Source organism: Scyliorhinus torazame, chromosome 7 (genome assembly GCF_047496885.1).
Source record: "Scyliorhinus torazame isolate Kashiwa2021f chromosome 7, sScyTor2.1, whole genome shotgun sequence".
NCBI classification, from domain to species: Eukaryota; Metazoa; Chordata; class Chondrichthyes; order Carcharhiniformes; family Scyliorhinidae; genus Scyliorhinus; species Scyliorhinus torazame.
The window spans coordinates 217,336,840-217,362,174 of NC_092713.1; the positions used below are offsets into that span (position 1 = coordinate 217,336,840).

A 25,335-nucleotide genomic window follows, 5' to 3' on the forward strand; every position below is an offset into this window, starting at 1 on the left:
GCCCATCAAGTTTATAAGCTTTAAAAAGTAATTTCCCTCCATATCAAAACCCTGGTCTGGTTTCGTTTCGGGCTTCATGTGCTGTTTTCTTGGTTGAAATCCCTGATATCAATGCAATCAACACAAAAGACAGCTGAATTTTAAGCACAAATTGTGTTCAGAGTAACAAGTTTCTGCAAATTTCATCATTATTAATAGCATTGGCTAAAAACAGGCTCCAGCAATAAAACTGGCTATTGGAAGATTAATTTGTACTTGTACATAGGGCTTTGAGGAAGCTCCAAAATTTGAACTGGAACTGAGTGCAAATATACTAATAGGTACATTTTGAAAGGCTTGAATAATTTAATAAACATTATTGAAGAAACTCCGTACCACTCTTAATCTAGCCAGACAACAGCATTGCAAATTCCTTTAAAGTCACTTTCCCTAATTTAAAATCAGATTACTCACAGGGTATTAACAATAAGAATTCATGTTTTTTCAGATAACCCCATTTTTCAGTCATCCAAGTCAATTTACTTTTAAATCTTTCAAAAATATTTTAAAGCAACTTTTTTAAAAATTAAAATTTAGGTTTTGAAACATTACACAATTGCACTGGCTCATGTTTTGAGTTTTGTGACATGCACATGAATTTAAGCTGAAGCTGGAAGAAAAAAGAACTTTTCAAAATGGGTGCTATTTGTGCTGCAATCGTTGATTGTGCCCAAAGTAAATAGTAGTTTCATTTTTACATTGCAAAATGCCTTCCTTAACTTGTAATTAACAGCATGGTTTTGCATTTTAAACACCAACTTGTGCACATAGTTACATCTATGGAATTTCAAAGTGTAATGAATGCTTGGCTAATTGTGATGATATATTGTTTCTCTGGGGAAGGAGTAATTTTGCAGCAAATAGCAGAAAATGTATTAGTTTCATGGATAAATTAATTGCTGCATTGAACACAGTTATACACTTCAGCTACTTTCATTTGAATTTCAGCCAACCACTTCACCTCTGTGGTGATAATCACCCAGAGCAACATTTCACATGCCTAACGTTTCTATTTGCTGCAGCTAGATACCATCATGTTTGCCTCAAAACACTTGTTGCGACTGACCACACTACTGGTGAGTATGAAAATCTCAATCAGGGGAAATAGCCTGGACTGATTGGAGGCAACAGGTAACACAAATGAATAGAAGTTCCATATAGAAAAGCACACAGTAATGCAAGAATTATTTCCCCCAAAAAGACTGCTAAAAGCAGATACTCAAAATAAAAAAAAACTGAAAAGATAATGAAGGTCAATTTCTTTAAGTTTTAGTAAATGACAACTGACAAAAAAAAAGAAAGAATATTCCTACTGCATACTACAGAATCATCGAGTATTAGCACATGGAAAGGAGCCATTTGGCCCAACATGCCTGTTTTTGACCTCTAAAATAAGTAGTATTGCCTACAATGAAACAGTAGTGTACAACCCCTCCAAAGACTCAGCAGGTTTACCAATGATTAGCTGAGGTTTACAGGACCAGGAATGGACTAGGTGCACTCTGCTCTGCGATCATTTAGGTGATCTCAGCTGTTGCAGTAGAGTGCAAAGAGCTCAGAGTACTTAACTTTTGGCCTTGAGTTTGTAAAGCAAGTTAGTCACAAAAAACTTTACAGCATATTTACAGCAAAGCTGCCTATGAACACAAATATACTCACTCTAATCATCAATACAGCTTTCCTAATGTCCCGAATGCCATCATATACCAGGCGTGAAGCATCAATAAATTCATTTTCATCCAGTTGTTGAGCTGGATTGGTGCTCAGTGCTTCCACAGCAGCTTCCACTTGTTCAGTAAATCTTGGCATAACTATATATGGGAAATGGGTGAATTGCATTAGTATACAGATTACTCATATGTGAACTTTTAATGATTTGCATATTGTTTACATGTGCTCTACATAGGGTGCTAAACTTCCTTTGAAAAATATTGCTCATCAACCATTTACTTCCACCTGATGGTCATTAGCGACATTGCTCAAGAATAAATTAGCTTCACTAATTCATTAATTACACTTAATTAGATAAAGTTTTCACTATACAAAATGCTTGAAATTGCTGCAACTTCAAGTGTTAACAGTAGTCACAAAGAAGAAAATTGTTGCTATCTAGGCCATTAAGCCATTTAAATTAGAGCACAAGATTACAATGGTAAATTTACTGTGTAGGTCCTTCTTTATACTTCCTAGAAAAATGTCAGAGCACTTCACATGGTCCTTTACTCTTATATAAAGCCCTACAAATACAGCATCAAAGAAAAACCAGCAAACAAACTCTAGCAGTTCCTTTACTTAACAAGTATCTCTCCGACTAAATAAGTATTTGTTGTGGCTTCTAGGCTAGTACTGTTAACAGCAGACAGGCCAGTTTGCAGAGTGGTATAATGCGAATTATGTTTCCGTTATCAAGTGTGCACTACAGACTGGAGGTACATATTTTGGCATCAAGCAGGAACAGCAACAGGAACAAAATGCACTGCCTGACGCAATGTGGTTCTTTGCTGAACAAATCCTACCCAAATGTGCATGGTATTATTTAGATTCTTGTAAATGCATTGGCTAATGTGGTCATATATTTGGACTTGATCACAAAGTTAAGAGCTTAAGTCTTGTACACAATATTTTTTGATGACCACATCGCAGAGTTTCACTCAAAGAGTTTCACCAAATTTCATGGACCGTTAACGCTCAGAAATATTATATTATAGGTAATTTCCATATGCCAGCCTAAAGTTTAGTGACAGTGCCAGTTTAAAAAAAAAACATGGAAACCGCTTGTTGTGATCTATAGAAGGTCGGAGTGGAGTACTTTACTAAGAGAATGGAATTCTTGGAATTGGTACAGTGGGGCTTTGCACAAGGGTCTACGGATTTGGAATTAGACATTTCAGCATTGCATCCCCCATCTTCCACATCACCCTGCCATCCCTGTAGCTCTGTCAAGAGATGGAAGATTTGTCCCAAATTTGGTAAAAATATAGCCCATAACCCTTTTCATTAAAGAAAAGGGAATGGATGCTGTGTGCTATCTACTGTGGCTTTAAATGACATGGGAGTAGGAGAGCAGATGCATGACATTTCATGTATATTCAGCACTTGGTTTGTACATATATATCCTAACAACCTAGGCTATACTTAGAAGGAAATCATTACCTGTATCAGACAACAATTTGGTTGCTTCCAGAACTTTTTCAGTGTACACTCCAGGTTCATAATTGTCCATCTCTGAAGTGACAACATGAACAACTCTTGCAGCACGTCCTCGGATTGCGCCGGCTGTGCGATCTAGTCCATCCACATCTTTTTCCTGGAGTGCGATAACACATTTATTTACATCCTCGAGGATGTGATTTTCTGTAAAAGAAAAACAAATATAGTTTAATATAAAACTGGTTTATAATCAATTTAGCTGTCTGCAAACCAAATCTAATTTTTGATTAAGTTCACTAGCTTGGTTCATTTTGCCTTCGGAATATAAAATTTAGGTGAACACTACTGCAGCATCATGCTACCTTGTAGAACAAATGTTTGCCTATTCCAATTCAGGTGGGTGTTAAAGATTCCATTGGATTCCAACAGAAAGGGGAAAGCCGGTACCATTAGTCCCCCAACCAACCTCACCAAAAACAAAGGCCAGGGTTTTCCACTCTCGTTTGTGTTGGTGGGTTCAGTGACAGGAGCGGAAAGCGTTGAGAGAATTGCGAAGTTGCATTTTACATTGGTGTAAACGCATGATACAAACATCCCCAGCATGGTGGCAGCACGGTGTGAATCACGATTGGCCTCCCAAAGTGTGCACCTAGGAAGCTAAACCTCTGGGAAGCTTAGGCGAGTGCAGTATTCGCGGAGGAACACTGGATGAGGGTCATGCCTGGCACTTACCTCTGGCACCACCTGGATAGTGCCATGGGCCAGTGCCCAGTTCGTGCCAGTGGGGGGGGGGGGGGGGGGAAAGAGAATGTCTGGGGCAGCCTTTTAAAATGGTGTCTTGATCCTTGGCTGTCTACGTTGCTGGAGGGGTGGGCAAATCAGACCCTGTCCCACCAGTTATGTCGTAGAACCTGTGACTTCAAGTTTTTTCCAAATGTCGCATTATAGCACGGGGAGCGCCATCATTGCCATTGGTGGCTTCAACACAGCATTTCCTGCCAACTGTTGATTTCCAGGAAAATCTCACCCAAAATAATTGATTATTTATTTTATGAGAGTTTAGAAAATCTGGTGTAGAAATCGGCTGATACACTCTCTGCACTTACACTCTCTGCACTTGAAACTGCGTGTTTGAGATACTTCCAAGTCACTTGAATGAAACACAAACACACATTTCACATACATAATGAATATAATGAACTTCGGAAATTTTTTAGTGCAAAGGAAACCAACATATTCCAAAGTATTTTTTTTTAAATTGCCAACTCCACAGCACAAATGTGCACATCCAAAACTATATTGGAGTACAATGTCAGGGTTTCTGCAACTATTTTATCTAATTTATATACAAGTGTGTTTATAAAAATATTTTAAAATAATAACTATTTAATCTAATTTTTCACCTCTCTCATTGCACGGCGTCGAACTTTGCTGGAGTGGCGGTCGGCATCGCCACCGAGGGTAGCAGCATGGTTGGGTGACCTGTATGACTTCCTGCGGTTAGAGAAGATCCTGGGCGCGATTCTCCCAGCCCCGCGCCAGGCCGGAGAATCAGCGCAACCGTGCCACGGGCGTGCGATTCTCCGAGGTGGAGAAAATCGGCGCCATTTGCGCCTGCTCGTTTGGCGCGCCGCTGGTCGCGGACCACTATGAGGCCGGGCTGCCGATTCTCCGGCCCGGATGGGCCGAGCAGCCGCGCGGAAAAAGCAGAGTCCCGCTGGCGCCGTCCACACCCGGTCGCTGCGGCGGGAACTCTGCATGAAGGGTTGGGGTGCATCCTTGGGGGGCCTCCATCCCCGGGGTTGGCCTCCGATGGGGTCTGGCCCGCGATTGGGGCCCACTGATTGGCAGGCCGGCCTCTCTTCCTTTCTCTCTCCCCCCCCGGACGCCTACTTTGTTGCGCTTCCGGCTCCAGAACCCCCGCGCCATGTTGCGTCAGGGCTGGTGCGTTCCGTAAAGCCACTGCACATGCGCGGGTTGGAGCCGCCCCCAGTGCGCACCAGGAAGTGAGGCTGCAGTGCCGTGAACCCGCCATGCTGGCCCCCTGTGGGGGACAGAATCGCTAGTGTCCGCTCCCGTTTTGCGCCGTCATGAAACGCAACGGCGTTCACGACGGCGTGGAACCTCTGTCCCGCGATCAGAGATTCGCGCCCAAACTATGAGTTAAGGGGCTCAGCAGGGGAGATTGAAAAGGTGGGGGATGTTTGTGACCATGTTCGAGGAGCTGTTCGTCGCAGAGGGTTGGGTGATTTGGGAGGGGGGGGTGAAAAGGGAGAAAAATCTGTACAAACTGTATGGTTGATTGTTGGGAAGGATGTTTCCCGGGGTGTTTATTTGCTGTAACCTACTTTGATACAAGTTTGAATAAAATGCGTTTAAAAAAAATAAATGAAAAGAAAATTTTCAGTTTGAAATGGGAAGTGTAGTGCAGCATGCCAGGAGCAACACCAGGTATACCGAAAAATTAGGTGTCAATCTGATCTAGCTACAACATAGGATTATCGCATGCCAAACAGTGGAAGCATCATAGCACCATGCAACAAAGAGCTAAGCAATCCCACAACTACAAGATTAGAGCAAAGCTCTGCAGTTTTGTCGCATTCAGTCCTGAATGGTGGTGGATAATTAAACAGGTAATAGAAGAGGGCTCGTCACAAATATCCCCATCGTCAATAATGGATGAGTTCAGCACTTCACCACAAAAGAAAAGGCTGAAATACTTGCAACCAATTTCAAAGTGCCAAGTGGGTGTTCCATCTCAGCTTCCTCGCGAGATCCAGAGCATTACAGATACCAGTCAACAGCCAATTCAGTTCACTCCAGGTGATGTCAAGAAATTGCTGAAAGTTATGGGCCTGACAACATTCCAACAGTAATGTTGAAGACGTGTGCTCAGAACTAGCTAGCCAAGCTGGTCCATCAAAAGGACGAAGGCTATCGGCTATCAGGGTCGATAAGAATGTGGAGTCGAGGCCACAATCAGGTCAGCCATGCCATTATTGAATGGCGGAGCAGGTTCGAGGGGTCAAATGGGCTGGCTACTCCTGCTGCTCAATCGTTGTTTGTAGTACAGCCACAGCACTGGCATCTACATGACAATGTAGAAAATTGCCCTGGTGTGTGCTGTCCACAAAGACAAATCCAACCAAGCCAATTACCACTCCATCAGTCTATCCTTGATCATCAACCAAGTGATGGGAGGCATCATGCAGCACTTACTTAGCAATGACCTGTGTTTGGGTTCTGCTGGGGCAACTCAGTCACAGACTTCATTGGGGTCTTGAAACAATTATGGACAAAAGAGCGGAATTTCAGAGGTGAGGTGTTCGGGACTGCATTTGACTGAGTGTGGCATCATGGAGCCCTAGCAAAACATAAGTTAATGGAAAATAAGGAGAAATGTTTCCCGATTGGAGTCATAACGAGCACAAAGAAAGACAGCTACAGTTGTTGGAGGTCAATCGTCTGAATGACAGGACATCGCTGCAGAATTTGCACAGAGTAATATCCTAGACACAACCATCTTCAGCTACTTCATTAATGATCTTTCTACCATCATAAGGTCAGAGGTGGAGGGGGTGTTCGTTGCACAATATTTACTATCATTGTTAACTCCTCAGATAATTAAGCAGTTTCTGTCCATGAGTGCTAGTACCAGGGGCCGGACAACATTAAGACTTGGGCTAATAAGTGACAAATGTGCACCACTCCACACTGTGGTGTTCTTTGTGATTCTTGTTATCAGGATGGATGTTGTAGTGTTCACAATGACCACAGAAGCGAATTTCATTAATAAAGTGAACATTTATTTACACTACTTAATTAATCTCGACCACTTACTCCTACAGTAAACAATAGTCTACTAATCTATAATCTACACTCAACACTAGTCTCTACACTATCTATAGCTGTACTGTCCTCTCCATCACTGCTCTCTCTAGCTCTTCTCCAGCTCTCTCCCAGAAGTCTGTGAGTCAGTCTTTTATATAGTTCTGCATCTGGCTCCATCTAGTGGTTAATTATGATATGACATTAGATAGATATTTATTTATTTATTGTCACATGTACCGAAGTACAGTGAAAAGTATTTTTCTGCGGCCAAGGGAACGTACACAAGTACATAGTAAACAAAAGAATAATCAACAGAGTACATTGACAATGATCCATCAACAAATAGTGATTGGTTACAATGCGAAACAAGGGCCAAACAAGAGCAGCATAGGGCGTTGTGAATAGTGTTCTTACACAGAATAGATCAGTCCAAGGGAGAGTCGTTGAAGAGTCTGGCAGTTGTGGGGAAGAAGCTGTTCCTATGTCTGGATGTGCATGTCTTCAGACTTCTGTATCTTCTGCCTGATGGAAGAGTCTGGAAGAGGGCAAAGCCTGGGTGTGAGGGGTCTCTGACAATGCGGTCTGCCTTTGTGAGGCAGCGGGAGGTGTATACAGAGTTAATGGGAGGATGGCAAGCTTGTGTGATGCGTTGGGCTGAATTCACACACACTGCAGTTTCTTGCGATTTTGGGCCGGGCAGTTGCCATACCAAGCTGTAATGCAGCCGTATAAGATACTCTCTTTGGCATATCTGTAGATGTTTGTGACAGTCAATGCAGACATGCTGAATTTCTTTAGCTTCCGTAGGAAGTAGAGACGTTATTGGGCTTTCTTGACTGTGTTGTTACCTATCCTGACAGATGCAATCTGTTGGTGAGGAAGTCAAGGATCCAGCTGCACAGGGAGGGGTCAAGTCTGAGGTTGCAGTTTGGTTATTAGTCTTGGGATAACGGTGTTGATGGCGGAGCTGTAGTCTATGAACAGCAGTCTGACGTAGGTGTCCTAGTTGTCGAGGTGTTCAAGAGTTGATTGTAGGGCCAGAGAGATAGCATCTGCTGTGGACCGATTGCCATGGTAGGCAAACTGCAATTGATTGAGACCATCTGGGAGGCTGGCGTTGATCCGTCTATTGACTCGCCACTCAAAGCATTTCATGATAACAGACGCCAGGGCCACTGGTTGGTAGTCACTGAGGCACGCTACCTTGTTCTTCTTGTTCATTAACCCTTTGTATTCTGAACATTCCCATAATGTCTCACACACAGACACACACATGCCAGGCAATGACTATATCTAACAAGGAAGAATCCAACTATCTCCTCCAGCCATTCAATGACATTATCATCGTTGGATTCCCCACTGTCAACATACTGGGGGCTTATCGTTAACCAGAAATGGAATTGGACCAACCAAATGTTATGACACCCTGGGCAAATGCAGAGTCAATTCCAGCCCCACTTGACCCAGAGTCTCAAAACAATTGAAATTAATAAATAGATCTTAGAAAAACATCCAAAGTCTTTAGCCCTAGGTTCCCAATAACTACAGTCACCAGGTTTGTAAATTTAAACATAATTACTTTTATTAAAACCTATAATTAACTAACACACACACACGTGGAAAAGACGGATGCAAAAATAATAATGAAAGTAAAACAGATAAATCTATTTCAGATGGTTATTTCTCGCACAGCTTTCTTCAATCTAGGCTTTCAGTTGAGATTTTCACTGTAGATTCATGCAGGCTCCGTGTACAGCTATGCAGCTTTCCATAGAAAACATGAGGGAGAGAGCAGCTTCTTTCTCTGAGCATCCAGGTTTCCAACTGCCCTTCCCCTGACTTTGAAATCATCCTATTCAGGCAGGATTTAATCACTGGCTGTTACTGGGCAGAATTTGGCGTTTTGGCCAATTCATTGGCCACCAACCAACCAATCAAACGTCCCACCGATCTCTCAGGTGCCAAAAAGTCTGAGTTCTGTTGTTCAAAAGTGTTCTCTTTTGTAACCTTCGAGTTCCTTTTTTCCCTTGCACGACTTAAAGGTACATGTCCATTAATCATCCATGGATCAAAATAATAACAGAAAAAATAAAGAAATTGGAAATAAGGGAATCAACAGGAAGGACCCTAACACATATAAATACTGCGGTTAGAAGAGCAGGTCACATGTTGGGAAATCTGTGGTGTGTAACTCACCTTTTGACCCCCCAAAGCCTGTCCAACAACTTGAAGGCACAAGTCAGGAGTGTGATAGCATACCACCCACCACCGTTGCACAGTGGTGGGGCGGGTACATATACAAAGATGCACTGCAGCAGCTCACAAAGGCTCCTTCAACATCATCTTCCAAACCCAAGATTTCTACCACTTCAAATGACAAGAGCAGCCAATGCATAGTAATACCATCACCTGGAAGTTCCCTTCCAAGCCACATATCCTCCTGACTTGGAACTATTGCCGAGCCAAAATCCTGGAACTCCCTTCCTGACAGCATTGTGGGCGCATCTGCACCACATGCGGTTCAAGGTGGCCGCAGCTCACCACCATCTTCTTAAAGGCCATTAGGGATGTACAACAAATGCTGACCTTGCCAGTGAAGCCCATATCCTGTTAAGGAATATTTCAAAAAGTACAGGTTCTGCAAGTGGTTAAAAGCAATCATGTTCTTGAGCGGCATGGTGGTGCAGTGGTTAGCACTGCTTCCTATGGTGCTGAGAACCCAGGTTCGATCCCGGCCCTGTGGAGTTTGCACATTCTCCGTGTCTGTGTGGGTTTCAACCCCACAACTCAAAGATGTGCAGGTTAGGTGGATCGGCCACGCTAAATTGCCCCTTAATTGGAAAGAAAATAATAATTGGGTACTCTAAATTTAAGAAAAAAAAGCAATCGTGTTCTCTTTCTTAAAAGGTTAAAAAAAAAAACGCTGACTATACTGTATACCTGTCTCATCAAAATTAGTTTTAAAATCTGAAAAAGTGTTTATGCTTCGGTGCCAGAGTTTAGACACAGCTCTGTGCAGAGTTTCCACTTAATTAATATTCTCTTAGCACAGGAACCTCAAAACCTGAAACAGGATTAATTCTCAAGTTTTGCACAATAAAGTCATTATTTGAATGCTTAATTTAAAATTGCTTCCAATATTGGCGAAGGGAGAAAAATTAGGGTCGTCTTTTGGATGAACTGAAAATTGGCCTAAAATATTTCTTGTAACCCAGTTTTAGTGACTGGATTGGAGAACACAGGAAAGTTTAATTTTATTTTTAAAGTACCCAACTCTTTTTTTCCCCCCAATTAAGGAGCAATTTAGTGTGGCCAATCCACACTTGCATATCTTTGGGTTTGTGGGGTTGAGACCCGCACAGACAAGGGGAGAATGTGCAAACTCCACATGGACAATGACCCTGGATCGGGATCTAACCCGGGTCCTTGGCCAGTTTAGACCAGGAAGACGGCCCTGATTGGGAAGAATTACAGGAAACAGCGCAGAGATATGTTCAGGGAACATGTGCGCAGGGAAAGCCCCAAAGGAGAAAAGCACCCCCACCCCCCACACAGCAGGTAGCTCAGGCCCCCATGAACCCTGTAACAACCCACCGCACAGCCACATCAGATGAGGCAGAATTCCTACATTCCACCCCCCTCAGTGACCCAATTACAGGATGCGTGTGCAAAAATCACACCGTTCCTCCCCGCTTCAGACCCACACCACTTCTTTGCCACCATCAAACATCAGGCGGCCATGTATGAGGAGAGCATGTAAAGCTCATGGTTCTAAGTTTAGATCCATCGGTAGCAGCAGCCCTTCCCGACACACAGAACGTAGGAGGCACCCTTGCAGAAATGCATACCGCGATACTGGATGCGATCGGGTATAACCGGGGTGACCCCGTAGATGGCCTAAATAAGTGTAGGCAGAAGAAGTCTGAGCACCCCACAGCGTTCACAGGACGCCTGTGGATTCACTTCGAAGCCGCTTTTGGAGACGTAGACCGTGCCCATTTGTCCCCAGACAATATGGCCAAATGGACCCGCACCCTTATCTCCCATGCCCCCGAGGCAGGACAGAATGCCTGGAGTAGTTATGATCCCTCGGAGGAGGCTCATAACGCGAAGTGGGTGGTTAAAAGATTGTCCCGCATTTGGGAGCAGTCTGTTCACAATCGACCCGCCGCTAAAACTACAGAGGAAAAGCAAGCCGCCGCAGACATGCAGGCAGTAAAAGCCACACCTCACAACCCCGCCTGGGTAAATGAGGGAAAGAACAGCCTCCCAACAAAACCGCAAGAATGTTACAACTGCGGACAGTTGGGACATTTTGCCAAAGAGTGCAATGCCCCTAAAAAGCCACCGAGAGCCCAACAGACAGGCACTCCGAGTAAGAAAAAGGCAGAGCCCATCCACAGCGTTAGAGCCCGTTCGGAACAGATGGACTTGACCGGAACGGACTGACTGTGTACGGGCTCCCCCAGTTGGGTCTGCGATACCCTTTGGGATAGGCCAGGACGACCCGTAGTCGCAGCAAAAATTCGGGGACAGCCTATCGAGTTTGTTTGGGACACAGGAGGGCCCCGCACCACCATAAATTCCTCTACCCTTTTTCAGGACACGTGGCCCACTACAGCCACTATCACCCTCAGCGGCTTTACAGGCCACTAACAGCAGGGACACATCACAGCCCCTGTACCCATTCAAATAGGAAACATTACCACAAAACACCCCGTAGTTTTAGTAGACCATCCCCACACAGCAGAACACATTCTGGGAATCGACTTTATGAATTCCCACCACCTCTCTTTCGATCCAGTCAACCAGTGTGTCTGGAAGATGGTGAAATCCGCTAGAGCCCCCGCAACGCTCAACATAGGGGACTATATGAACAAAATTAGCGCAGTAGGCGGGTTTTGGTTCAACCCCACCACACTCCGCACAGACCGGCAGGTTAGGGCAGTCCTGAAAAAGAACAGGGCAGCATTCACGACCCACAAGCACGACTGTAGACGGATGACTGGCTCCGTACAAGTAACAGGACCGGACCCTAGACCCCCAAAACAGTACGGATTCCCCCTAGAAGCAGAGGGAGAAATCCTAAAAGTTATAGAGAGCTTATTAGAGCAGGGCATACTGAGACCGGTAGCCTCTACTAATAATGCCCCGATTTGGCCAGTGAGAAAGCCCGACGGATCATGGCGCTTGACCATTGATTATCGGGAACTCAATAAAGTCACCCCCGCAGCAGCCCTCCCCCCGTAGCAACAAGTCCCGAGACCATGCTCAAACAGGGACTCAATTCCCGATATTTCACGGTTTTGGACGTCAGTAACGGATTCTGGTCCATTCCATTGGCAAAGGCGTGCCAGTATAAATTTGCCTTCACTTTTAAAGCGCAGCAGTACACGTGGACATGCCTGCCACAAGGCTTCCACAACCCCCCCTCCATTTTCCACCGGCAGCTGGCCAATGGACAGCCAAATACGCGCAACTAGGTGGACTCTTCTCTTGCAGGGACGGGACATCACAGTCAAGTGGACAAAGACTCACACATACTTAGCGGACAATTTACAGTACCCCGGAACCCCCCATGAGTGTGAAATCATCTCTCCACACCATAATACAGGCCCCTTTATAGCTAAAACACCCCCCAGAAAATTAGCAAATCCATCTCTGAGATGTGTCCTCACCCAGACACGTGAGACCCCATTAAGATTTATGCGGATGGATCTTCCACAGTCTTAGATGGGCAACGCATAACAGGTTGCGGGATTTATGTTGAGGACGCACAGGGAAGCGCCCTCGAGGAGATAGCATTAAAACTCCCCGGACACTTAGGCAGCAGAGCTTGCGGCCATCGCGTACATTGTGGAGCACCCAGATTCGTTCCCCAGCCCAGCAGACATATACTCAGACAGCCTATATGTCTGCAACAGCCTCACAGAACTTCTGCCCCTGTGGGAAATAAGAGGATTTGTTTCCGCGGACGGGAAACCCCTCCCCTCAGCCCCATTACTCCACCATATTCTACAAAAAGCCCAGAACAGGACTTTTGGCATTATAAAAGTCCGCAGCCACCATCGTTCCTCCCCCCCTGGAAATGTAAATGCCGACGCACTGGCTAAAGCAGGTTCCAGACATGGGTACTTTTGGAAACCCCCCAAAAGCGCGCCAGTGAGTGCAGTTCAGGTTACGCAGGCTAGGATCGAAGATCTAGTAGAGGCCCAGAAGCAGGATAGCGCTCTCACTGAGATTGTGAAAGGGAAGTTTCCAGCCTCCTACGAGAGGTTCAGAAATACACTAACCACACATGATGGTGTGGTGTTAAAGGACACCCTTTATGTAGTTCCTGAGCAGGATAGGAACCAATTAATTTGTTTATTCCATGATGGTCATGGACACCAGGGAATCAATCCCACTACAGCCCACCTGAAACAGCTTTGTTGGTGGCCAAATCTCAAGGAAGATGTAAGCCATTACATTGAGAATTGCCTTATCTGTGCGCAGAACAACCCCGATAGATATGCCAAAAAGACCCAACTCAGCCACACCCGACCCGTTAACGGCCCCTGGACTAACCTCCAGATTGATTTTGTAGGTCCATTGCCCCCTTGCAGGAATGGCTATAAATATGTTCTGGTGGTCATAGACACTGGTGGTCATAGACAAAGTGGGTGGAAGCATTTCCAGCCCGCACCAACACCGCAAAAACCACAGCTAAGATCCTAACCCACCTTTACAAGATGGGGATCCCCCGCAGTATTGAATCGGACCAAGGTTCTCACTTTACGGGACGGGTCATGCAGAACGTCCTCACGATATTTGGCATCACCCAGAAATTCCACATTGCGTACCACCCACAGTCGAGTGGTATAGTGGAGCGCATGAATCGGACCCTAAAAACCACCCTCCGAAAAATGGTCCAGCAGAACACCACCACTTGGGACTCAGTCCTCCCTTTTGCGCTGATGTTTTTGCGTAACACTGTTTCCACCTCCACAGGTTACACCCCACACAACCTCATGACCGGACGCCCCATGAAAGGCACAGAATACTGGTTAGGTTTAGACCTGACCAGCCCTGAAGTTACGGCCCTCACCCACGAGAAAGCCGTGGAGCAATTCGTTGCTAATGTCAAAACGGCTCAGTTAGCAGCCGCAGTTAAATTGGGCACCAAAAAGAAACAGAGCAAGGCCTGTTTTGATAAGGCAGTGCATGCAACGGAGTATGATATAGGACAGCAAGTGATGTTGTCTGTATACAACCCCAGCACATTCCTGTCTCCAAAATACTCGGGTCCGTACTCCATTACGGATAAAGTAAGCCCATCGGTATATAAAATAAAATACCCAAATGGTAAGACTGCGTGGTTTCATATCAACCAGTTAAAGGCTTATGGAGCACAGTCAAACCACGCCCACCACGTCATGCTTGACGCAGCAGACCACACCCTGCCCACAGCCAACGTAACCAGACCAACCCCCACCACTTCCAGCCCAGCCACATACTCGCCCTCGACTCCACCCCCAAAATCTACACTCCGCCCCGGAACGCCCACAGACTGCAGCAGCAGAGACAGCGACTGTGACTCGGACGATACTATCCCCATACAACCGGACCCACACCCAGCGACTCCGATTTCGACTCCAGTGATCCCTTCATGATCACTTTTCTAAACAAATCCCACCACCGACCACCGAACCATACGGACGACCCCGACTTTGTCCCCACACAACTCGACACAACTCATTGGCACCGCGACAACTCCTACAGACTCGTCCGCAACGACGAAAGCAACCCCAACTCACACCACGCAGCCCTTTCAACCCTAATTCACTCCAGAGTTTGGCACCCGGGAGAAGGGGACGACCTCGAGTCTGACTCCCAAGCCGCCAACCCCTTTGCGACCCTGTTCGCAACAGAGAACTGAGGTGTCCACATGATGTTTAAAGGAAACGCTTGGGAGAAGTGTTGTCCTTCCTGATGGAACCTGCAGGCGCCTGTTCAGCGGTACCAACTTATCTGCAGATACCTGGTCAGCAGACCAGACGCTTGTTCAGTGGAACTAGCTTGTCTGCAGACACTTCAGCTCATACCGGTTCGGGTACCAGACGCCCGATCGTAGCTGCTCTTGTGATTCAAGGATAGAATCACATGTAGCAACCCCACCACGATGACTACATTTTTGCCCGTTCTTGTCGGTTGCTCAGGCAGTGGAGAAACGGCGTGAGACCCGCCCTGCCTGGGGACCACCCCCGTTGGTCAAACACGCTCGGGTAGGGGAGATACGGCATTGGTAGCCGTCCTACCCGGGGACTCCATCCAAATCTTACCCGTCGCGGCCCATACGCACCTCGTTTGGCATTTTTCATTTCAAAAAGTTTCTATTTGTTTAGGCGACCTTTAGGTTGCTGCCATATGCTATTTACATCCTGGAACATTTGGATGGTAAATCAGCAATGGTCCGTCATTGGGAAGTGTGCCGTGTCCTAAAATTGGTTTTTGAAAAAAAATGAGGGAGTCACACATAGTGACCAATTATAAGGGTATAATTGGCCCCAAAAGGACAGACACACTAACACACCAGATATTAAACCAAGGTAGTTACAGATACGATGCTTGTTTTCACAGAACTCCAGAGGCTCCAGGACCGGAGAAAACAAAAGAACATAAGAAGGAAAAGGAAAGAGGACAGCCAGGACAGCCATGAGGACTTCTTTCATCGTGCTCAACATTTTTGTCATGAACATTTGGTTGCGCGGGAACGCGGACCCCATTACTTCAAACCTCCCTGCCGTTAATGTTTCACTGCCCCGCAGTACCCAAAGCCCAGTCACCAGCGACACTGCATCTTCCTGGTGTGCCAGGTTCATAACCTGGTACTCCCTGTCCTACGTAATTGAAGCACTGTTAGCGTTGGCGATACTCTGCTGTGTAGTGCAGACTATGCGCCTCCGCAAATGGAGGAGAGCGTACCGCGCTCGAACCCCGGTATATCGGATCCGATCCCCTATATTCGGTTATGACCAGACCCCCGAGACCTATAACAAAATAATAAAGAACATGCACTTGTGTTTTTACTGTAAATAAAAGATGTACAAAACTTTTCACGAACAAAAAAAAATGTATGATCCTGAGCTTGACTGCCAAGCCAGGAAAGAGTATATTAAATGTTGTGATTATTGTTGTATGTTTTAGTAAGATAGGATAATGCAATGTTTAGTGAGTATAGCGTATTTAGGTAAAATTAGAGGTTACAAGTTTTTTATTTTGTAAATGCATGCCCCTGCCTGACATAGCGCCCTTAGAATTGTTTAGGTAAAAAAAAAAAATGTGCGCATAGCTAGGGCCAGAGCAGTGGCCATGTAGGAGGTGTCCCCCCCCCCGGTCTGGGAATGGAAAGAACAAACTTATGTGATCCTTCACGCTTCGCGTTAGGATCACAAGGAGGGAATGTAGCCACCTAACATGGCTGATTCCCGTGTAAAATGGCCAAACCCTGATGTAAAATGGCAAATGAAAGAGGCTGATGGGAAAATGAGCCAACAGGACTCAAACGGACAGCTGCAGGCAGAACAGTGTATTCGGCTCTGGGGAAGTCGGCCCAGACCGATACCTGCAACCATTAACAGCACATCAACCCAGCCATCTGCATTTTAATCGGCCATCCCCGGGAACAATTGCTACAAATTAGCAATTGAACGCCGATCCAGACCTCTCGGCGCTAGCAGTGGCGGAGACAAAGAAAGGTGGACGACCACCCCCCGATCAAGGAATCGCCCCATTATTGGAGCATATCGAACCCAGTGATTGGGACCAAGTCCAATCACTTGGGACCAGGGTCAAGGTCCGCCCCGAGAGGCGGGAAGCCCCTAGGGACCATAGAAATAGGGGCCAAGTTCAGATCGACCCTTCTTCTCCTACTCGCAACCTTCAAGACCCTTCGACGAAAGAACAAGTAAGTCTTACTCCAGCAATCGCTACCAGATAGGTGTTCCAAACTATCGACCCGTACCAGCCTTTTTGAATCCCGCAGGCCAGACCTAATTCGATAGACCATTCGTTTCCCTGGCCTGGTGGGCCATCACCAAAGTTAAGTATTGGCCTTTAGTGGTAGGTAATAGTCTAGAAGTAGGATTATTGTACAAGTATTTATTGCTGTATATAATAAATGATCGTTGATTTAACATTTACTAAGTGGTGTGCTGCATTATTAATCATTACTTGAGCTTGAACCACGTGGTGGTATCAGAAAGAACAAGATTGCGACTCGTGAGCAAAGGTGACAGAATTAGAGCTAATAAAACTAAGGCTAATAAGAGCAACATGGTATAAGGATATTCAACAATGGCATTCAATTGAGTGCTAGTAATATTAACACTAGGTTAGATATTTATTGTTTGGTAGGGCACACTGTAAGAAATATATCAAGCCCAGTCACACCAGAGAGTTACCATTCATGATTTCTGCTTTTTGAAATTAACCGGAATAGTGACAAGCATCTATCACTCTATGAGTAAAATTTTAAGCACTAATGCTGGTTTTCACAGTCCAATTTGTGCATCCACATTCATTGAATTATAACACAAATACATTTAGATAGCGATTAATCGTTAGTTTTCATTTTATTTTGAAAAAGGTGGCATGGATGTTCCCTAATAGCGTTGAAGTGTTTTATTAGAACAGAAATACCTGAAACACACAGGAAGTCATCAATAGAAGTAATGTCGTCCACAGCATCTGTCAGCACACGCACTTGTTTCTCCCATAGTTCTTTGAAGAGATCCATGTTGTCCTGAGCCACTTTACTCTGAGGTTTAGCAGCCAGGGCCAAAGCAGCATTTATGACCTGTCATTTTACAGAATTAATTGTAAGCATAATGAGGGTCAAAGTTATTTGCAAGTTCATGAAATTTACTGAAAATCTTAAACTTTAAAGTTGACACGTGCTAGTTTAAAACAATAAATCAAATATTAGTGGTGCACCAGTCAACAAAGCAAAACATATTCAAGTTTGCTGCAATGTCATCTTCCAGTTGTTGAAATTTGTGATGGACTAGTATAAAATGTTAATGGCTGAAAATGGAAAAAAAAACAAAAGACAACACTTGGGAGTCACTCAAGGGGTGGCAACGGTGGCAGTGGTTCGCACTGCTGCCTCACAGCGCCAGGGATCTGGGTTCAATTTCAACCTTGGGTGACTGCCTGTGTGGAGCATGCACGTTATCCACTGTGTGTGTGGGTTTCCTCCTGGTGCTCCGGTTTTCTCTCACAGTCCAAAGATGTGCAGGTTAGGTGGATTGGTCACTCTAACTTGCCCCTTAGTGTCCAAAGGTTAGGTGGGGTTCGGGATAGGGCAAGGGAGTGGGCCTAGGTAGAGTGCACTTTCAGACGGTCTGTGTAGATTCAATGGCTTGAATGGCCTCCTTGTGCACTGAAGGTATTCTATAATTCTATGATAAGTGTCTAAATAATCGTGAGAAAAGTGATTTCAAAAAACAAGACATGTCTTTTCAGAAGACAAAACACATCAAGATAAAAAGAAAATCACTTTTAATTAAATTTTTAGACTGAACAGGACATTGTTTTGTCAAACCTGTGGACAAAGGCCTTCCAGTTGGGTGGCTGCCATGCGAACTAGTTTCACACCTTCTTCATTGTTGGAAATGGAGCAAGCAAGGTTGGCAACCTAAAAGAATAAAATTATTCAGTGATGCACAGTTTTCAATACATAATTTGTTTTTTTTAGATAAACTACTGGTACCGCATGCATAGGTTTTGTTGTCAACTCTAAGATCACAAGAAATAAGAAGAAATAAGCCATTTATCTCAATGAGCCTGCTCTGCCATGCCATTCAAAAATATCACGGCTGATCAGATTGTGGCCTTAGCTTCACTTTCCCGCTTGGCACCTGCTCACCCCCATATCCTTGGACTCCACTGTAGATCGAACATCTGTCAATTCAGCCTTGAATATATTCAATAACACTTCACTGCTCTCTGGGGAAAAGAATTCCAAAGACGAATGACTCGCAGAAGAAAGTTATCCCCATCTTCACTCTTTAATAAGAGACCTTTTATTTTTAAACTATGCCCGCTAGTTCTAGATTCCTTCATGGCAGAAAACATCCTCTTAGCATGTACCCTGTTCAGCCTCCTCAGAATCCTATATGTTTCAATATGATCACACTCATTCTTCTGAACTTCAGTGAGTACAGGCCCAACCCACTCAATCTTTCCTCAGACAACCCCGTCATCCTGTGAATCAACCTACTGAACCTTCTCTGAACTGATCCAAAACAAGTACAATAGTGGTGTGTTACAGATCACGCAGGGAGTCAGAGTTGTTGAAATATGAACTTTGACATACATGTAATAAATAGTCTTAAGCTTGGATATTGATGGTAGAGGCTCCAATTTTCTTTCCATCATATTTCTGACCAGGAACCACCGTAACCACCTGCTAGTGGTGTGTGTTGTAAGGATTTGCAGGTTGACAATCAATCTGTTTGGCCGTGTTATGAATGGACCATGCCTAGCCATCAAGTACTGGGCTGGGACACCAATTTGGGCTTCTGACTCAAGAGACAGGAACGCTATGCACTGTGCCTCATCAATGTCCCTTAAATAGGGAAGCCAAAACTCTACTCAATACTCTAGGTGTGGTCTCACTCTGTATAGCAGGAGCCAGGCTTCCCTACCTTTATACTCTATCCCGTTTGTAATAAAGGCCAACACTGCATTTGCCTTCATAACTTATTGCATCTGTTTACTAGCTTTTTGTGATTCATGTACATGGGCACCCACATCTCTCTGTATTTCAGCATTCTGCCATCTCTCTATTTAAATAATATTTTTTTTTTCTGTCGTTCCAGCCAAAGTGGAGGGAGTTTTGCCCAATTTCCCCATTGCAGATGGTGCGTCCTCCTCACATCTTGCTTTCATATTTATCTTTGCATAATCTGCAAATTTGGCTATCAGTCAGTTCCTTCATCCAAGTCATTAACACATTGCATAAGGTTGAGGCCCCACCATTGCCCCCTATGGCACTCCACTAGTTATAGCTTGTCAAGTTGAAAGTGACCCATTTATCTCAACTATTTCCTGTTCATTTGCCAATCCTCTAACCACACTAATATATCACCCCTAACACCATGAACTCTTCTTTGTGTAGCAAGCTTTTTATGTGGCATGTTGTCAAATGCCTTTTGAAAATCTAAATATACTATGTCTACTGGTATTCCTTTAATCTCCCTGCCTGCTGCACCATTAAAGAACTGTAACAAACTTGTCAAACTATTTTCCTTTCACAAAACCATTTTGGCTCTGCCCGACTATTATGATTTTCTAAATGTCCGAATCCTACTTTCCTGATAATGGATTCTTGTATTTTTCCAATGACAAATGTTAGGCTAACTGAACTGTAACATCTATAGTGATAACTCAAATATAACAAACTAGTTTGAGATAGGCATGGAAGATTCGATTCCAACAATAATGTCCTGCAAACTCAGCCAACAAAAAATAAAATCATAGTACCCCAGTTAAAAATAACTCAGTTGTGGCTTTCCAATGATTTTCAGGAGCTAATCACAAAATTTTAGGGACAACTACTAATCTCTTTCATGCCTCTCAAAATGAAACCAATGATGTGTTTGGATTTTGTAGATTAATCAAGCTGCTAAAAGATGCCCGTAATGAAATTATGAATCTTTTCTTCACAGTATTATTTCTAGCCTACATATTTCACGAATGCAGAAAATAATTTAAAATTAAAAGATCATAGCTATTAACAGAGATTGACATGCTTGATTCAGCAATTATGAAAAGCTGTACCTTACCTCAACCAATTTGCTGGCATGATCACGAAATACTTGTGCATACTCTTTCACTTCCTTTTCATTACCATTCTTGGCTGCCTCAATCAAAACCAGAAGGGGAACATTGGTCTCCAAGAAAGAGTCTGATACATGATCCATGACAGCTTTCCTCAACTGTTCAAAGTAATAGAAATCAATGTTTAAGCTGAACAATGAAAACATTTCAGTAACCATGCAATGTATTTGACTAAAATTAAATTGAAGTGATATGTCAGTTTCATATTGAAATTCTATGTATCCAGAAGATGTTGAGTATACATTTTATATTTTTCAATCTTTCCATGACAAGTTGAGAAAAAGCTACTTATGAAATTTCCTTTCCCTAAGCAAGGTATTACAAAAATAACTCTTTGGAAATGTATCGAGTGGCAAAATAACCTTTGGACCTACCAATATTATATTGTTCAAAAGCTATTCTGACTAGATTTAAAAGGATGCTCACTCTGATCATAGACAGCCAGCAAAATGTCCTAATTAGTTTTGGCTAGAATTTCCATGTACTGAGGCTGGCCTTTATTCTAGCCACAGTACATCTATTATGCATCCAAAGTGACTGAGAATTCAATGACTTCCTGCCACATTTTTGTAAAAAGAAAAAAAGCAAAGTCACTTTACTGATGGACCTTCCACAGTGTACACTAGCAACAGTCATGAGAAACAGCTACTGTAGCACACAAATTGTATTGGAACATTTAGGGAGATATGCTTTGTACCTTCAACAGACATGTTTCATATTTCTTCCATTATCACATATGCAAAACTGCATATTACATGTGCCCTTCGTAATTGCAAGCTAAATGCCTTTATGTTTTTAAAATAGAAACCACAATATAATGTGAATATGTAAACCATCATAAATGAATCAGGGGCTAGGAAGTATACATTAGTTAGCCTTGAAAACCTTAGATGAGATCCAAGTAGTCCTGACTACAGAAGAGATATACTGTAAACAAAAGGGCAATAGGTTTGTAATTTTGGGATTGTGGACTGATTTTCCAGGTTTTAGGGTTGCAGTGGCTTTGGAATGATGCCCGACTTGCAAGATTATCCCAATGTTAAAGGTGGTGGAGATGCGTCTGGAAAGCCACATCCACTTGGACCCAGATTCTTGAAGAATTCTGGGTAGCTGCCATCAATCCTGACAGCCTTTCCTGACTTGGTGGTTAGCTGGGTGTCTACCTCTTTGATGATGAAGGTAGCCAAAACTATGGTATGCAGAATGGCATTTTGAAAAGAAAGTTTAAATAGCTTTTCATTTTTTATTTCCTGGTGGAGTTGTTACATTTAGATGATTAGGAGACAGATTGCAATGGCATCTGCACTGCTCTTTGATGCCTCCTGTTGGGGCAGTCAGGAGACACCAAGATAACGAAGCAAGTTCCAGGGTTTCCACCGATAAAAGTTCTCTCTGCTTTTGCATCATTTCACTATTTGCTTTTGTCTAAAGAACCCATTCGTGTTGCTTTGTTTGAGTACTGAAGGGCATTAAATTGTGCAAACCATCTCTTTCTCTCCTGGAATTGGCGTGCAATGTACTCTTTATTGTAATTGTCATGGCCACTTCTGGTGGTTCCCATTTTCAGGAGTTTAGCAAAACGGTGGTCGTAATTTGGGGACAGTCGTTTCTCTGGATTACAATTCCCATGGAGCTAAGTCATGAAGCCTGATTAAAGTTCCATCTTGGCTCAAGAATGAGGCGATTATTGGCACCTCAATCCCTACCAGCACAAGCACAATTGCTCGGTGAGTTTTGAGAGTGTGGAATTTCTTAAGGGTCTTACAGGAAGTGACGAGCAGCCATCCTTTGCTGTTTACATGTGTGAAACAGAGGCCCGATGAGTTTTCCTTCCTCCAACTAGCAGAAAAAAGGCACATGGCCATTTGGCATTGTAGATGAGGTGAAAGTCAGAGGCCAGCACCTAGTTTTCTAGTTACCAGCTCAGTCTAACTTTTGGTAGTCCCACATGCCGTGGGGGGTGCTGAAATCACAGATGCAGATGGCTAGGTGAATGCCATTTGGCAAGGTGATGGTAGGTTGGGTTCAGGCAGGCGAGTCCCTTGGAGGGCAATTTCTCCATGTTTTGAGCAGGATCTCACACTTTGCTCTAAATAGATCTTTAATGTTGAGGTGGCACGGTAGCACAATGGTTAGCACTGTTACTTCACAGCACCAGGGACCAGAGTTAGATTCCCAGCTTGGGTCGCTGTCTGTGCGGAGACTGCACTTTCTCCCCGTCTCTGCATGGATTTCCTCCGGGTGCTCCTGTTTCCTTCCACAATTATCAAAAAGAATTGTTTATTAGGTGAATAGGACATTCTGAATTCTCCCTCAGTGTACGCGAACAGGAGGCAGAGTGTGGCGGCGAGGGGATTTTCACAGTAACTTCATTGCAGTGTGCCTTTAACGTAAGCCTACTTTCACTAATAAAGATTATTACAGATGCAGAGTTCTGAACAAATTATTCTGTTTGGTTCGTTCTGCAAGGTACCTATGGTTGACAACTTACGCTTTCATGTATTTTAACTCGGGAGGGAATATTTGGGCATTCCACCATCTCGTTGATGAAATCTGGAAAACTCTCAAACTAGTAAACATAGGGCGATCTTAACAAGGTGATTGAATTGTTCAATCTTAACCGAGTAAACAAAACTGTTTTCAGAAGTCAGTCTCCCAAACGAGCAGATAAGGAACAAGCTGTTGCACCATAGGAAACGCAGCAGACAGTTTGTACATGCAAGCTTCCACAAATAGCTATGTCATAACAACTAAATAGTTGTTTCTGTGACATTGATTGAGGGATACAAATATTGGGGAGGGATTTCAGGCAACTCCTCTGCTCTTCTTTGAAATAGTGCCATAGGATCTTTCACACCCACTTGAGCAGACAATTGGGGCCTCAGTGTAATGTTTCATCCAAAAGATGGTACCTCCAGCAGTGCAACAATCCCTTAGCACTTCCACACAGCGTCTGGCTTGATTTTGTGCTAATCCCGGGAGTGGGACTTGAATCTGCAATCTTGTGACTCAGGTGAGAATGCTGCCAATTGAGCCATGGCTAAAACTCAAATGGATTAGAAGGGAAAGACTGGAGATTGGCATGAAAAAAGATGACCAGCTGAAATAAACTTCACTGATTCAGGCAAGAAAGTCGGAGTTTTCATATGAAAAAAAAATCTCTCCATGTTGCAGAATTAGAATTCAAAAATGTACATGCCATTTAACACTTCATTAACAAAATGTATAATTGATATTTTAGAGACATCTGTGCATGACGGTATCAATGTTTAAAAAGGGTTTTTGCCTTGATTAATAAAATTCAAATTGTTTATGTGCACGTAAAAGACAACAACCTGAATAACAAATTCAAATAAGAGCTTGCATTCAAATACATAATGAAAAATGTCCAAAAAGACTACACAAATGGAAGTTGGCAGGGAAAAGAATAAGAGCCATGACATGATTGCATAAAGGCACAATCACTGCTAGAAGAACGAAGAGATGGTTACAAGAAACATTTTCACAAAAAGTTATTCGAACACAAAATGCTTTAGTAGGGTTTCCTTCTTTGCTGTAATTTCTATCATTCGATAACATCCAAGTATCATCTTTCAAACACCTAAATCAAATTGGCATTTAAATGTAATTAACGACGCAACAGGTACATAATTTCTCCAATGGTCAATAATTTTGATCCTTTGGTTCTTAATGGCCTCTAATGATGTTATCTATTCTTGTAACCATCTCTGTAGCATAGTATTTGCCCTGTAAATAATGATAGGCAATAGATGCAGCAAGCTCCATCAAGTGCATCCAATTCTTTTATATCAGATATTAAAGAGCATAAGGGATTGCAAGCCTACCTGTGTAGGATGAAAAAGTGCCAGAACATGAGAGTAAAAGTTAGTAGGACTGAGTAGAAAAGACACAAGACCCAAGTGATACATCAAGCCCTCAGAGCAACAAGTGGTCTTACGACACCATTTTGCACGAGGCTTCAAATTTACAGCTGAATTGGAGGCAATGCCTACGAAGAATAAATTGAAACTACACAAATTAGCTGACAGAGGAGCCATAGCACTATTCTGAACATTCTCTTTCCAATCTAGGTAGTGGTTAGTTTTATTTCTAAAATAAAATCTCCCTCTACTTTAAAGTAGGCACTGTCAGTAATTAATCATTAGTTTCATTGCCATTTACAAAAAAGTGGAGTGTATTCTCATTCAATAATCAAATAGATTAAATTGTAACCAAATAATTAAAGCATATTATTCTATAATTTAATAACCCTTCAGCACTGGCCAGACTTGCATTTATATGCCACCTTTAATGACTTCAGGATATCGGAAAGTGATTTACAGGTGATGATGTAAGTTTGAAACACAAATCACTGTTGTAATGTAGGAAATGTTGCATCAATTTGCATACAGCTCTCACAGGGAAACTTAA

The 25,335-nt window shown here is 43.5% G+C and overlaps 1 protein-coding gene across 1 annotated transcript in view; it reads right to left on the reverse strand.

Moving 5' to 3' along the window:
* ctnna1 (catenin (cadherin-associated protein), alpha 1) overlaps positions 1-25,335 on the reverse strand; it is a 199,192-nt gene that overhangs the window by 25,617 nt on the left and 148,240 nt on the right. Inside the window, exons 9-13 of the mRNA XM_072512062.1 lie at positions 20,850-21,002; positions 18,605-18,697; positions 17,701-17,857; positions 3,193-3,393; positions 1,699-1,850 (exon numbers count right to left, since the gene is read on the reverse strand). Coding sequence (XP_072368163.1) covers positions 1,699-1,850; positions 3,193-3,393; positions 17,701-17,857; positions 18,605-18,697; positions 20,850-21,002 — 756 coding nt within the window. The remainder of the gene's footprint in view (positions 1-1,698; positions 1,851-3,192; positions 3,394-17,700; positions 17,858-18,604; positions 18,698-20,849; positions 21,003-25,335) is intronic.